The 15707-nt window shown below is 36.5% G+C and overlaps 1 protein-coding gene across 7 annotated transcripts in view; it reads right to left on the bottom strand.

Moving 5' to 3' along the window:
* Nucleotides 1-1737: 1737 nt before the first annotated feature.
* The window catches only part of NEK1 (NIMA related kinase 1), a 215972-nt gene continuing 202002 nt past the window's right edge, over nt 1738-15707 (bottom strand). For all 7 annotated transcript variants that reach the window (XM_042983644.1, XM_042983645.1, XM_042983649.1 and 4 more), the window contains one exon: nt 1738-2827. In XM_042983644.1, coding sequence (XP_042839578.1) covers nt 2814-2827 — 14 coding nt within the window. In that variant the 3' untranslated portion in view covers nt 1738-2813. The remainder of the gene's footprint in view (nt 2828-15707) is intronic.

The following is a 15707-nucleotide window of genomic DNA, read 5'->3' as shown; positions in this document are numbered from 1 at the left end:
AATCCCAAGCAGGCTCCATGCTGGACACAGGGCCTGACCTCACAACCATGAGATAGGACCTGAGCTAAAATCAAGAGCTGGACACCTAACTGACTGAGCCATGCAGACACCCCTGATAAATCCAAATCTAAAGTCTGTGCAAATTTTGTCCCTATCCCCCAACTTGTATTACCTTGTGTACTTTTTATCTTTGACTCTGTGTCCATGATTGCGCTTCAAAATTTACTTTTGGTGCTTTTCAAGACCCAAAATAAATGTTTCCTTCAGAGAAGTATTGGGATGGCTTTTGCATGGTTCATGGGGGGAACTTCCAGTTGGGAACCACCTCAAATTATATTTGAGTGTAAAGTTACCTGGCTCACTCAGATTCTGGTGCTTTAGGTACAAAATCAGTTTAAGTCCTGTTTGAGGTCACAACTTCCTAAAAATTTTTTTGTCCTTTTCTTTTTCTATAGTCCCTGAATTTGGGGCTGGGTTTAGTTCTAGTTCTCTGTTATTGTGAAGATGTAAACTTTTGGAGTCCACCTTAATGTAGGATTTCCTATAAGATTCTCCAACCTGAATGGGCACTTGTCTTTGCCTTTTACCTCCTTTGCTCCATGAGCCACTGTATCAAAGTGGGAGGTGTCAGACACTTTCAGGTCAAAACTGCCTGTTTCTCTCCATGTTCGCTCAGCTCTGGGTTAAGGTTTTCCACAAAAGTTTGGCCTTGCAATTCATCTTCTGTATTTTCAGATGTATATTAAAGACATGCACATGTAATCTTTCAAGATCCATCGGCAATGCAGTGATAAAAGGTAGAGTATTTTTTAACTTATGAGAAAAAAACCCCTTTATTTAGCAGTAAAAAATTTTCAGCAGGGAGGTTAATTATAATGGTGTGTGATATTCCTAAGAACAGGAAATCTCTGCCAAATTCTTAATGCATTAATGCTAAATATACTTTTCTTAATTGAATCTGTTCTTTTTCACTCTCCGGAGGAAATAAATTTTTAAAAGCCCAATGTGCTGCTAATAGCACAGTTTTAGGCCTGGAACTAATTTGACCCTGGCCTTTTATGCAAGTGACTTCATTCATGTTACAACTCAATGTCTTTGCCTGTTAAATGGAGATAATACTAAATTATCTTCATTGCTCTTTCTAGTTCTAAAATTTTTATGAATCTATAGATGCTTCCACATTTCACCTCAACACCTATAATAGACCTTATGAAACAATAATAGTCCTCTTCCCACTGGCACAATCCTTCCATAATAACAACCCAGAGCCACTTGCTACCAATTGACTGGAGATGGCACAAATCCTATTTGTCATCTCTGTTCTTATCTTCTGAAATATGGTTAGACAACATTTCTACTGTGTTATATCCTTAGTAGCTTTTCTAATAGTTCTAATAGGCAAAGAATTAGAAAACAACTCCCCAAAAGATCATTCTCATTTTTTGGGATTGTAGAAAATTCAAGTGTAGAATTCAAATTCTTCTTTGGAAAAAAAAAAAATAATGGAAATCATCAGGTAAACCAACACACAGAAGTATTCTCAGGTCATTATAAAAGCATTCTATTAAGTGCAAATAAGCATAAGACAACTGATAGTGTACTCCAGGTAGAGAATATAAATTTTAATAGTAATATCATAAAATAAACAAACATATAAAAATCAAGTATTTAGTTTTGGATGTTAGAAATAATATACATAATAAACTCAGCACAGTCCTGATAGTGCTGCAAGATAAGATTTTACTGTTCAAATTACAGATTATGCCAATCGGGCTGCTCTGTACTCTGGGTTTCAAAAATTATGCTTTTATTACTAAAAGCATCTGGACTTAAGACATCTCTAATGAAACCTGGCATATTGCAGTCGAAACTGTGTGACCATCATTTTAATGACCATAATGGAAATAAAATAGGCAAACATTTCCCCCCTTTGGAATATTAGTTACCCAAACTGTCACAGTATCAAAATAAAAATGATTCTTTTCTCCTTTTTCTGTACTGCCTTGGAAGCATATACACGAGAGGAAGTTAAAGCAAAAAGGGCAACTTTATGATATATGCTATGTTGATGTTAAAATTCACAGACTGATTTTTAGATATAATACTCCTGATTCTGGTCCTTAAAAAGAAACAAGTAATTAACCAACTTTTTTCAATATCAGGAAATAAAATTTTGCTATTTTTCCATAATCAAATTTTTCAATGATTTCTAAGACCATTTCTATAGCCTGTTCCACGGAACTAGTTCAGGAGACACACTGGTTGAAAAAGGACTGAGAATATAAACTTTAAGGCTAAAAATTCCATCTTTAAAATGTAAAAATTTAAATAGAGCCCTTGACAAGGTTATTATAATAACACCAAATTGCTGGCTATGAAAACATGTAGACAGAAAAAAAGGTCATGCTTAAATATTTAAATGAAAAACCAGAGGCAAGTCTTTCATAACTTAAGTAATTCTTTCAACCTAAACACACTTGCTGAAATTGAAAGTTACCTTACTGCACTGGTAAATCTTTTTCAAAACCATTAAGTCCAGTTCTGGATCAATGTCTCTTATGCTTTGGTTGGATAATTTAATAAATATTCTGTAAGAGGTAACTATAGAACTTAATGAACAAAATAAAATAGATAAAATACTAGAATCTTAATTGAAAAATGGCATGTTTCTCCATCTTTTTCATGCAGTCAGCATGCCCACCTTAAATCTGATATTTGTATAAAATTGCTATATTTCCCACTGCAGCTTGTTTTCCTGATGAGCCAAATGTAAATGCTTTCATACAGTTGAGGATTAAAGAATTTTCCAATAATTATTCATCATTATCTGTAGAAAAGAAAAAAAAAACTAGTTCACTTCATTGCAAATCAAACAGTATAAATCTTCTTAGCAAAAAACTCATTCTTTTTCATGTTAAAAGAGCTTTAATGTTTAAATGTAGCTTTTATTTAATATCACTTAATATTATTTAATATCACGTACTCAGTGTAAAATATGCAAACAATACAATGAAGAATAAAGTGGGAAATAAAAATCACCTATAAGACAGATAACCAATGTTAGTAATTCTATGTAAATCTTGTTATATTTCCTCCTTAAAGCACATAATGGATGGATGAATGGATAAGTAAGTGCTAAAGCAAGATTATAAAATGTTAATGGCAGAATTTAGGTGTTAGATATGTGGGTGATAAATGTAAACTTTCAACTTTTATATATGATGAAAATTTAAAATATGTTGAGAAGGAATAAATCATGGATATACTCCATGTCAGTTTCAGTGTGTGCATATTATTTTATTTTATGGATAAGGCATAATTAAATTAGCCATTTCTACTTATAAACACTTTGGTTGCTTCCAATTTTTCTTTATTCTAAAAAAACACTGTTGAATGAATTAAACAGACTGCTTGGTTTAATCCTACACAATAATCACTATGTTCCACACTCTAGCAAAGGTGATCTTTTGTTAAAATCCAAGCATCAACTCAAATCACTGCACTGCTTAAATCCCTTCACCAACTCCCCACCACCCCAGCATAGAACCCATGTTCCTTATGTGGATTGCAAAACCCTTCATGATATGACCTTTTAAATATTTCCAGCCTTATCTACTTTCATCACCCATCTTCTCCAATTGTCCATAGAATATATACTTTAGTAACACTGACTTGGTAATAGTTCCCCTAATAAATTTTGCATGGCTCTATGTGTAAGTACACATACTGATTTGGGGGTAAATTCCCATTCATATTTCAAAATCCAAATCTGATATCCTCTCCTCTAGGAGAACATTTATTCCAATGTTGCTGGATCATTACTTCAGGCAACACATGTTATTGCTTCCAATGGTATACTTATCACTCTGTACTATAATTTACTTTTTACCCTTTCAAAAGGTTTCAAATAGAAAATTACAGAGAGAAAATTAAGGAACACACATGTACATAATACCTAGAATTAATAAAATTTAATTTGGGGCCATATTGGTTTGGATTATTTATTAAGAAAAACAAATTACATACAGATAGAGAGTACCCTTTTCCAATCTTCTTGACCTTTCTTCTTGGCCAAGGTCATTATCAGTATCCCCAAAGTGATGTGTATCTTTTCCTCCCATGGTTTTTTACTTTTATTGCATATATGCACAGCTAAATAAAATTGCTTTTAAACATTATATAAATGGTACCCTTTCCTACGTATTTCATTCATCACATTTGTGGGGTTTACCCATACTGATAAAAACTTATTTCATTTGTTTTAACTGATATATAGAGCTTCATTACATCAACACAGCACAATATTCTAGCTAAAATGAATGTGGAAGAAAGGTATGTGTTTCCTTTTTAAGAAACTATATGCTCTGACTGCCAAGATTGATATTCTACATGAGGAGCTGGTGGCCTCTGCCCTTCTACGGCTGGCCACAGTTATACTCCCTTCCTTCTTACAGGAATTTTTTAGGAATAATATAAAATAGTTAACACATTTTACTAGTTCTATTAGACTTCTGACTCTGGATAGTACTTAGCTATGGCCTAAACAGCATTGATTTTACCAATAGTGGCAGATGTAGATGTTTACCAAACCTATACTCTAATAGTTTCAGGCAGCTGAAGACAGGCCATCTTTTGAGGACTCAGATCATTTCCGATGAAATAAAACAGAAATGTTTCAGACAATCTTCTTTTTAACTTATTTCTTAATGACACTGATACTACTTTTGGGTGAACTAGATATAATTTACCTATCCTCTCCCCTCATTAATCTCCCTCTCTCCTAAAACAGAAAATAAAAGTGTGTAAGCACCATATGCAGATGACACAATTTAATTACTATTTTCAAACTTTTTTTTAATGTTTATTTATTTTTGAGACAGAAAGACAGAGCTTGAGTGGGGGAGGGGCAGAGAGAGAGAGGGAGACACAGAATCTGAAGCAGGCTCCAGGCTCTGAGCTGTCAGCACAGAGACTGACACGGGGCTCAAACACACGAACTGTGAGATCATGACCGGAGCCGAAGTCGGACGCTTAACTGACTGAGCCACCCAGGCGCCCCTAATTATTGTTTTCTAATGTGGCCTAAAAGAACAACTACATCGAGGGTCTAAGTATTTCCAATAAGAATGACTCTGAAATAGTTATTCTAAATCCATTTACTGCCTTTTAACTGTTTAATGATTAACAAAACAAAATAGCAAGTTAATTTATTCATATAGTTCCATATAATTTTATAACCAGCTTAGTGAGTTCATATATTAATAAGTTGTAATGTTTTAGGGGCTTCAGTAAGATATTTTTAGAAAGGTTTCCAGGGTAGGCATCTGACTTTATCTGCTTTATACTTTTTCTAAGCTAAAGGAATTACTGACAGGCTTTATGATACAGAACTTCAGGGTCCTCATTCCCTTTTCAACTGTGTAATACAGAAATTCTGAAATTGTTTCTTTTTCTTTTTTTAGATTGAAGACTAACTGATACACAACACTGCATTAATAGCAAGTGTACGACATACTGATTTGGTATTTATATATGCTGCAAAATGGTCACCACAATAAGTCTAGTTACCATCTGTCACCATATAAAGATGCTATAGTATTATTAACTATATTCCCTATGCTGTACATTATATCCCTTGTCATCTTTAATAACCGGAAGACTGTCCCTCTTAATCTGTTCACTTATTCCATCCATCCTCGCATCTTCCCACTCCTCCGGCAACCATATGTTTGTTCTCTGTATCTATGAGTCTGTTTTTGCTAGGATTTGTTTCTTTTGTTTCTCAGATTCCACAGGTAAATAAAGTCATATGGTATTTGTCTTTCTCTGATTTATTTCATACAGCACAATATGCACCCATGTTGTTGCAAATGGCAATAATTCACTCTTTCTATGGCTGAGCAGTATTCTACTGTGTACACCTGCCACATCTTCTTTATCCATTTATCTATGGACATTTACATTGCTTCCATATTTGGGCTCCTGTAAGTATCACTGCAAAAACATATGAATGCATGTCTTATTAAATTAGCATTTTCCTTTTCTTTGGATAAATACCTGGAAATGGAATTGCTAGATTGTATGGTAGTTCAATTTTTAATATTTTGAGGAATGTCCTGATTTCCATAATGGCTGAACCAATTTATTCACACCAACAGTGCATGAAAGTTCCCTTTTCACTACTTCCTTGTCAACACTTGGTATTTCCTATCTTTTTGATAACACCCATTCTGACAGGCATAAGGTGGTATCTTATTGTGGTTTTGATTTGTATTTTGCTGATGATTAGTGATGTGGAGCATCTTTATGGGTGCCTGTTGGCTATCTTTACATCTTCTTTGGAAAAGTGGCCGTACAGTTTCTCAGTCTTGTTTTAATCTATTTTTTTCCATACTGATTTTATGAAGAAAATATATAATTTAAAAAATATATAATTCTTTATATGTTTCAGATATTAATCCCTTATTGCATACATCCTTTGTGACTATCTTCTCCCATTCAGTAAGCTGCCTTTTCATTTTGTTGATTCATTTTGTTTTCTTCACTGTGCAAAAGCTTTTTAGTTTATGTGAAGCCACTTGTACATTTTTGCTTTTGTTGTCCTTGCCAGAGGAGACAGATCCAAAAACTACCTATGTTTTATTATTGCAGTTTTATGGTTTGAGGTATTATTTTGTCTTTAATCCATTTCTTAAAATTAAAAAAAAAATTAATGCCCATGTGGGAGGGGCAGAGAGAGAGAGGGAGACACAGCATCCAAAGCAGTCTCTGCACTGACAGCAGAGAGCCTGATGTGGGGCTTGAACTCATGAACCGCAAGATCATTAATGACATAGCCAAAGTTGGGGCTTAACCAAATGAGCCACCCAGGTGCCCCAGTCTTTAATCCATTTTAAGTATATTTTTATATATGGTATAAGAAAGTGGTCCATTCTCATTCTTTTACATGTACCTGTCCAGTTTTCCCAATTTCACTTATTTTTAAAAATTTTTTAAAAATGTTTATTTATTTTTGAGAGAGAGAGGATACAAGCAGGGGAGGAGCAGAGAAAGAGAGGGAGACACAGAATCTGAAGCAGTCTCCAGGCTCTGAGCTGTAGTACAGAGCCTGTCATGGTGCTTGAACCAATGCATCGTGAGATCATGACCTGAGCTGAAGTCAGATGCTCAACTGACTGAACCACCCAGGTGCCCTACCCAATTTCACTTATTGAAGAGATGGTCTTTGCTCTGTTAATTTCTTGCCTCTTTTGTTGTATGTTAATTGAAGATACAAGCATATAAGCATGGGTTCATTTCTGGGCTCTCTATTCTGTTCCACTGATATTTGTGTCTGTTTTTGTGCGAGTTTTGGTTACTACTGCTCTGTAGAATAGTTTAACATCAGGCAGTTTGATATTTTCAGGTCTGTTCTTTTTTTTCCCCCCCATTTGCAAGCAATATCTTTTATATCCCTTAACTTTCAGCCTGTGTGCATTTTAAGATCTGAAGTGAGTTTCTGGACTTTTTCCTCTTTTTATTTTGTTTATTTATTTATTGAGAGACAGAGCATGAACAGAGAAAGGGGAGAGAAAGAAGAATTCCAAGCAGGCTCTGCACTGCCCCAATATGAGGCTCAAACTCATGAACCTGTGAGATCATGACCTCAGCTGAAATCAAGAGCTGGATGCTTAATTGAATGAGCCACCCAGGCATCCCACTTTTTCTTCTTTTTATATACATACCTATATATACATAGCCTATATATACATTATATATACATAGCCTACCTATGCCTTCTGATTGGAGCATTTAGGCTACTTACACTTAAAGCAATTATACGTAAGTATGTATTTATTGTCATTCTGTTGTTTTCTGGCTGTTTCTGTAGTTCTTCTCTGTTCCTTTTTCTCTTGCTCTCTTCTTCATGATTTGATAATTTTCTTTAGAGTTAAGTTTGGATGCCTTTCTCTTTATTTTTTTGTGCATGCATCATTGGTTTTTGGTTTGTGGTTACTGTGAGGTTCATATATAACAACTCATTTTTACTTCCCCCACGTCATGTTGAAGTTTTTGATGTCATATTTTATTTTAAATCTTTTTCTTTACTATCTCATAAGTAATTATTGTAAATTTAGTTGAGTGTTTTTGTCTTTAACCCTCATATTAGCTTTATAAGTCACTGATTCACTACCTTTTCTATATGTTTGCCTCAACTATTAAGATTTTTTTCTTTTACATAATTTTTTATTCCTAGTTATGGCCTTTTTTTTCCTGTTTAAATAAAGCCCTTTAATATTTCTCTTTGTAAAGCTGATTTAGTAGTGATGAATCCTTGTAGTTTTTGTCTGGGAAACTGTATCACCCCTTCAATTCTGAATGCTAACCTTGGCAGGGAGACTATTCCTGTTTGTTTGTTTGTTTGTTTGTTTTTTCCAACTCTTTTCTGGCCTTCGGAATTTCTGCTGAAAAATCAGCTGATAGTCTATAAGGGTTCCCTTACATGTAACTTTTTCTCTTGATGCTTTTAAGATTTTATCTTTAATTTTTGACATTTTAATTATTATGTGTCTTGCCGTGGATCTCTCTGGGTTCATCTTGTTTGGGACTCTCTGTGCTTCCTAGATCTGGATGTGTCTCCTTCTCTAGGCTACGGGAAGTTTTCAGCTATTATTTCTTCAAATAAATTTTTGACCCTTTCTCTCTCTCTTCTCCTATTGAGTCACCTATAATGGCCAATGTTAGTACGCTTGATGTTATTGTAGAGGTTCCTTAAAGGATCCTACTTTTCTTATTTCGTTCTGTTGTTCAGTTTGGGTGATTTCTAATATCTGTTTACAGTTCATTGATCTATTCTTCTGCATCATCTAATCTATTTATTCTCTCTAGTGTGTTTAACATTTCTGTTAAAGTATTTTTCCTCTCTGATTGGTATTTTATTTTCTATCTCTGTTGAAATTCTCATTGTGTTCATCCATTCTCCTGAGTTTGGTCAGCATTTTCATGACCATTATGCTGTACTCTTTATCAGGTAGATTGCTTTTCTTCATTTTCTTTAGTTCTTTTTCTATGGTTTTGCCTTGTTCTTTTGTTGGCACATATCCCTCCAACTTCTCATTTTGCCTAACTCTCTGTATCTGTTTCTATGTATTAAGTGGATCAGATACATCTCTTGGTCTTGAAGTAGGGCCTATGTAGATGTCCTGTGGGGCCCAGAAGCATGATCTCACCCCCACCCCCGGCCACTAGAGCCAGGTGCTTCAGGGAGCACCTTTGAGGGCTGCATATGTCCTCCTGTTGTGGGATCTTCACTGCTGTGGATACACTGGTGAGTGGGGCTTGTCTCTGGTCCAGATGACAGTGAAGCCCAGCCAAGAAACAGGGTTCTACAGAACTCTGAGTGGTGCATGGCCCCTGGCATTAGCTGTCCACAGGAAGGATTCCATAATGGCTCCTGCCAGTGCTGGCATTAGCATGGCAGAATAAGTAAAAATGGCTGCTGTGCATGTCTGTTCCTGGAGAGAATCCAGCAATTGCTCTGAGATTAGTTAAGTATTCTCCTTCAATTGTGGTCTATGTGCTTTTTTATCTGGTGTTTTGTGTTGGTTTCCAGGTCTAATGAGTCTGCACTCAACACCTGTAAGACTGGGTTTTCCTTTCTGTATAGCTTTACGTTGATTTCCAAAGGCAGATGTTTTGGGGGCTTGTCTCTCTTATGCAGAATCTAAGGGCTGAGGTGCCTGATGTTGAGAATCACTCCTCATGAAAAAATTCTTTACCTGTGAGATCCCTCCTGACCATGGAGTCCTGCAACTAGAGTGTGGGTTTTTTTCTGTAGTGAGACCCTATCTCTCCCTCTTCTATATATCTCAGTGCTGTCCCTTGTTGTGGAGGCTCCATTCTTCCACTTGCTAAGTCCCCTTCATCAGAGGGAATTATTTCAGAGCTGTGGGAGGAGGTGAGTTCAGGATCCTCATATGCTGCCACGTTGAACTCTCTCCCTGATATCACTTCTTGAAAACAGTATAAGCCTATCCTGATTTCTGGTGTTTTGCAGGAGAGACAGCCTTCTGTGTAGGCATATACCCTTTTGAAGCCACTCAATTATCCAACAACAACAAAAAAAGTGTCAATTTTACCTTGTGGCTTAGTCCACAGTTATAGTTCTCCACTTAAGGAGCAATACAAATAGGGGTGCCTGAGTGGCTTAGTCGGTTGGGTTTCCGACACTTAATTTCAGCTCAGGTCATGATCCCATGGGATTGGGATTCTCTTTCTCCCTTTCCCTCTGCCCCTCTTGTGCACACACTGTCTCTCAAGATAAATACTAAAAAAACAAAACAAAACAAAACAAAAAAACAAAGAAAAATTTTCCAAATATTTATCAAGCAAAGTTGAACCCCAAGTACATTGTTGATTACCTAAAAAAAGCAGTACTGAAATAATACCTATAGAGAACTGACCAAAGGATAAACAGTCTGAATATAACTAGTTTGGTACTATTCACAGATTTGCATAAATGGAGTCATTCTCTGGCTTATACCATGTCCCACTAAGAGAAAGAGGCCCGTGAAATCCAAACATTGTAAAAATTACTGAAGATAACTTTTAGTTTATTATAGTACTATTTTATAAAATAGGGTCCAAGATCTCAATAAAATCAGAAATCTTCAAGTTCCAGATGTTTAATTTTTATATGTTAATTTTGATAGCAAAAATATTATTTCAATATTTAGAGGAAAATCATATTTACAGTAATAACTATCAACTGACACATATTTGAAAGACTAACACTTGAGTTTTTCACTGAGGTCTATGGACTTAGATTCTTGAAGAAATTTTCCCCTTTAAAGGAATTCACAAGTTATTAAACTTTGAGGAACACTACTGTTGTGCCTTTTTTTCAAGAATCATGGGAAAATTGTTACTTTAATACCAAAAATAGCTGTCCTCTGAGTGACATGTTTTGTCTCAAGAATACTGTGACTCATGTAATTAACTAGGTTTCCTGCTTTGTGAGAAAGATAAGAACCAAATTTATGACATAGTCTCCACTAAATGTGGAGAACCTCTGAACATTAAGTTTGTATTCTCACCTCATTCTTGGCTTAATATTTATTGCTTATGCTAATTTGCCTGATAGGCTTTCCCAAGCATTTTCTTAAATTAATTTTATCTTGTACTGTATATATTTTTAAGTGGAGTGTTAAATTTTTTGAGACAAGATAGAATACAAATAAAACTTAGGAAAATCTATATTGTTAAAATTAAGCATGAACATTTTAAACATTCTTTAAATCCTCATATCATTTTAGCATATAAAAATATCTTTAAAATAACAGGATTAACAGTAACAGATATTCTAGAATGGAATTCTTATTCAGAATACTCAGAATCAGTTAACAAATTCACTTAAAATATTAGGCTCGTTACTTCCTGATGAGATACCTAAAAACCAAAGACCACAAATTATTTATCTTGATCACCCACTTCAGTCACTAAACTCGGTTTCAGAAACTTTAAACTTTTTACAAAAAAAAAAAATGTGCCCAGAATAAAGATTCATACAAAAAAGTCAAAAGAACCCAGTAGATAAGCTGTCAGTGAAATTCCAGAACTATCAAGATATTTTGTGTCATAGAGCATCTTCATTAGATAAGTCTATACCTCTACTTTGAAGAAACTATTATTTATTTGGCTATCTAAATTTGGACACCCTCCCCCGCCAAACACACACACTCAAGGAGGAGAAAAGAATCAACAGTAGATTAGCAGATGCAGAACCCAGTGGCAATCTGGAAGACAGGGTAATAGAAAGCACCCAGGCTAAATAGCAAAAAGAGAAAAGGATTTTTAAAAATGAGGACAGGTTAAGGGATCTCTTGGACAACATCAAGTGAATAAACATTCATATTGTAGGGGTCCAAGAAGAAGAAGACAAAGGGATAGAGAATTTATTTGAGGACATAACAGCTGAAAAATTCCCTAACCTGGGGAAGGAAGTAGAGATCCAGGTCCAAGAAGCACAGGGAACTCCATGGAGGTCTACACCAGGACACATAATAATTAAAATGTCAAACGTCAAGGATGAAGAGAGAATATTAAAGGCAACAAGAGAGAAACAATAAGTTACCTATATGGGAAAACCAATAAGGCTACTAGCTAATTTATCAGCAGAAAATTTGCAAGCCAGAAGGGAGTAGCATAATATATTCAAAGTTCTGAATGGAAAAAAAAACCTATGAAAAAGAATACTCTACTTGGCAATATTATCGTTTATATTTGAAGGAAAGAGTTTCCCAGACAAACAAAAAATAAAGGAATTTATTACTACTAAACCAGCCTTACAAGAAATGTTAAAGGGAATTCATTAAGCTGAAAAGAAATAGCTATAGTTAGACATAAGAAAATCATGAGGGAGAAAAAAATAAGTTTTTTAAGAATGTATTTGGGGGCTTTTGGGTTGGTTAAGCATCCGACTCTTGCTTTTGGCTCAGGTCATGACCTCATAGTTTATAAGATCAAGCCACATATTGACAGCACAGAGCCTGCTTGGGATTCTCTCTCTCACCTCTCTCTCTGCCTCTACTCTCACATGCACATTGTCTTTAAACAAACAAACAAACATTAAAAAAAAATACTGGCCCTGTTCCAATCGCTTTTTAAAAAATAAGTGGACTAGTATGTGGACCCTGAGTTTGTCTTGTCCCTGAACCGCAGCTAGATCAGCATCAAACCATTTCAGACACCCAGGAAATTGATCTGAGGATTAACACAACAATCTGCATCATTAGAGCCAGAGAACTTAGCAGGTATGCAGAGAGATGAACTGAGGGAGAGAAAAGCCACAGGGGTAGGGAGCTGTTTTGAGAGAGAGAGGACAGAGAGAGAAAGAGAAAGGGGGAGAATGCAGCACATTGGGATTGTGCAGAAAAGCACTCCCCCCGAAAGTACCTGGAGAGAAAGAGTGAAAACACTTGCAGGAGACTACACAAGAAATCTGTTTCCCAAAACCATTGATGGGGAGAAAGGAGAGATTTCAGTACCACCAGGATTCTATAAACGGTGGAGCAGAGTCTGAAGTTCCGGAGTTCAGTGTCTGGTGGTGTTCCAGTGAAGAAGCAGAGTGAATCACTAGGAGCAGGCAGCAGGGTCTAAGGGATCCATGTGCCACATGGGGAGAAGCGGTTTCTCTGCTTGGAATGCATTTGGTAGAGGTCATATAGCTCCCTGCAGGCAAAAGTCCTGGCAGAATCCAGAGAGCTGCCATGTTCAGGGATACTGGAACAAAGATGCCAGAATGCAGCAAAATCTGGTACTGGCTATGTGCTGTGATTTACCATAAACTCTGAGCCTCTGCTGCTGCATGATCACATAAACGTTTTCTGGGACAAGCTGGCACCTGGCCATTACTCGGGGACAGCAAACCCTCCCCCAGAGAAACAGTGTGTGTCCAAGCCAAGGGGGTCTCTAAAGTGTTGGGTTTTAAAACACAGTCCCTCCTGAGATAAAACTCTGGAGGCACCACCTGGAAGGCAGCTTGGAGACATACAGGATAAAGGCAAGAAGCAGACAGAAGCCAGAGACAAAGAAGGGGTGCTTGACTGCATGTCAGTGAGAGAATATAATTACTGGGCCAGAAACTAGAGAGCCAGGTGAAGCCATGTTCACTTTCAGAGCAGGCCAACACGGATCAACCCCAGTGAACTCAACAGTGCCACCAAGTAGAGAACAGAGCTGTTACACCAAGCCCCACCCACCTGCACCCCTGGAAGACCAGCACAAATCCCTTCCATCCGCTTAGTCATTGACTACAGTGTGCTACAAAGTTTCAGTTATAGGGGAAACTGAATGTAACTTCATTCAAGTTTCATTCTGTTTGCTGGTGTATTTGTTCATTTTCTTTGCTTCTGCTTTTGTTTGTGTTTTCTTCTTTTTCTCTTTGATACAAAAGAACAAATTTTTTTATTCTATTGTATTTTATTTTATTCAATTTCATTACTTAAAAATTTTTTTAAAAATTTTAACGTTTATTTATTTTTGAGACAGAGAGAGACTGTGAGTGGGGAATCGGAAGAAAGAGAGGGAGGCACAGAATCGGAAGCAGGCTCCAGGCTCTGAGCTGTCAGTACAGAGGCTGACATGGGGCTCAAACTCACAAACCATGAGATCATGACCTGAGCCAAATTTGGACGCTTAACCAACTGAGCCACCCAGTTGCCCCTATTTAAACTTTTTTTAACTTTTTTTTTTCCTTTCTCTTTTTTCTCTTTTATATCAAGCTTCTCCCAACAAGAAGACTGAAAAACACCTAGGATCTAGCTTCCTTTATCTGATATTTTTTGTTTTGTTTTTATGTTTTTAATTTAATTATTTTATTAATTTTTTTCTTCCCCCAAAATTACAAGATGGAGGAATTCACCCCAAAAGAAAGAATAGGAAGAAATGATGGCCAGGGATTTAATCAACACATTTATAAGTAGGATATCTGAACTAGAATTTAAACCATTATTAATCAGGGCCCCTGGGTGGCTCAGTCACAGTTAAGCATCTGACTCTTGGTTTCAGCTTAGGTCATGATCTCATGGTTCGTGGGTTTGAGCTCCACACCAGGCTCCATGCTGTCAGTTAGGAGCCTGCTTGGGATTTGCTCTCTCTCCTTCTCTCTCGGGTCCTCCCCTGCTTGTACTCTCTCTCTCAAAATAAGTAAATAAACTTTAAAACCATGATTACAGGGGCGCCTGGGTGGCTCAGTTGGTTGAGCGGCCGACTTCGGCTCAGGTCATGATCTCACGGTCCGTGAGTTCGAGCCCCGCGTCGGGCTCTGTGCTGACAGCTCAGAGCCTGGAGCCTGTTTCAGATTCTGTGTCTCCCTCTCTCTGACCTTCCCCCGTTCATGCTCTGTCTCTCTCTGTCTCAAAAATAAATAAACATTAAAAAAAAATTAAAAAAAAAACCCATAATTACTAGAATACTAGCTGGGGTTGAAAAAAGCATAGAAGACACCAGAGAATCCCTTTGTACAGAAATAAAAGAATCTAGTCAGGATGAAATTAAAAATGCTATAACTGAGATGCAATTGCGAATGCAGGCCGTGACAGCAAGGATAGATGAAGCAGAGCAGTGAATCAGTCAAATAGAAGATAAAATTATGGAAAATAATGTAGCACAAAAAAAGAGGGAAAGAAAGACAAAAGAGCACGATACAAGACTTAGAGGACTCAGCGACTTATTAAAGAGGAATAACGTTTATATCATAGGAGTCCCAGAAGATAAAGAGAGAGAAAAAGGCACAGAAGGTTTATGTGAACAAAGTATAGCTGAAAACTTTCCTAACCTAGGGAAGGACACAGACATCAAAATCCAAGAAGCACAGAGAACTACCATTAGATTCAACAAAACCAACTATCATCAAGGTATATTATAGTCAAATTCACAAAATACACAGACAAGGAAACAATTATGAAAGCAGCAAGGGGGAAAAAAAAAGTCCTTAACCTATAAGGGAAAACAGATCAGGTTTGCAGCAGATCTGTTCACAGAAACTTGGCAGGTCACAAAGAAGTGGCAGGACATATTCAACGTGATGAATTGGAAAAATATGCAGCCAAGAATGTTTTATCCAGCAAGACCATCATTCAGAATAAAAAGAGAGATAAAGAGTTTCCTAGACAAACAAAAACTAAAGGAATTCATGACCACTAAACCAGCCCTGCAAGAAATTTTAA

Source organism: Panthera tigris, chromosome B1, assembly GCF_018350195.1.
Source record: "Panthera tigris isolate Pti1 chromosome B1, P.tigris_Pti1_mat1.1, whole genome shotgun sequence".
NCBI lineage: Eukaryota > Metazoa > Chordata > Mammalia > Carnivora > Felidae > Panthera > Panthera tigris.
This window is presented reverse-complemented; position numbering and strand designations above follow the sequence as displayed.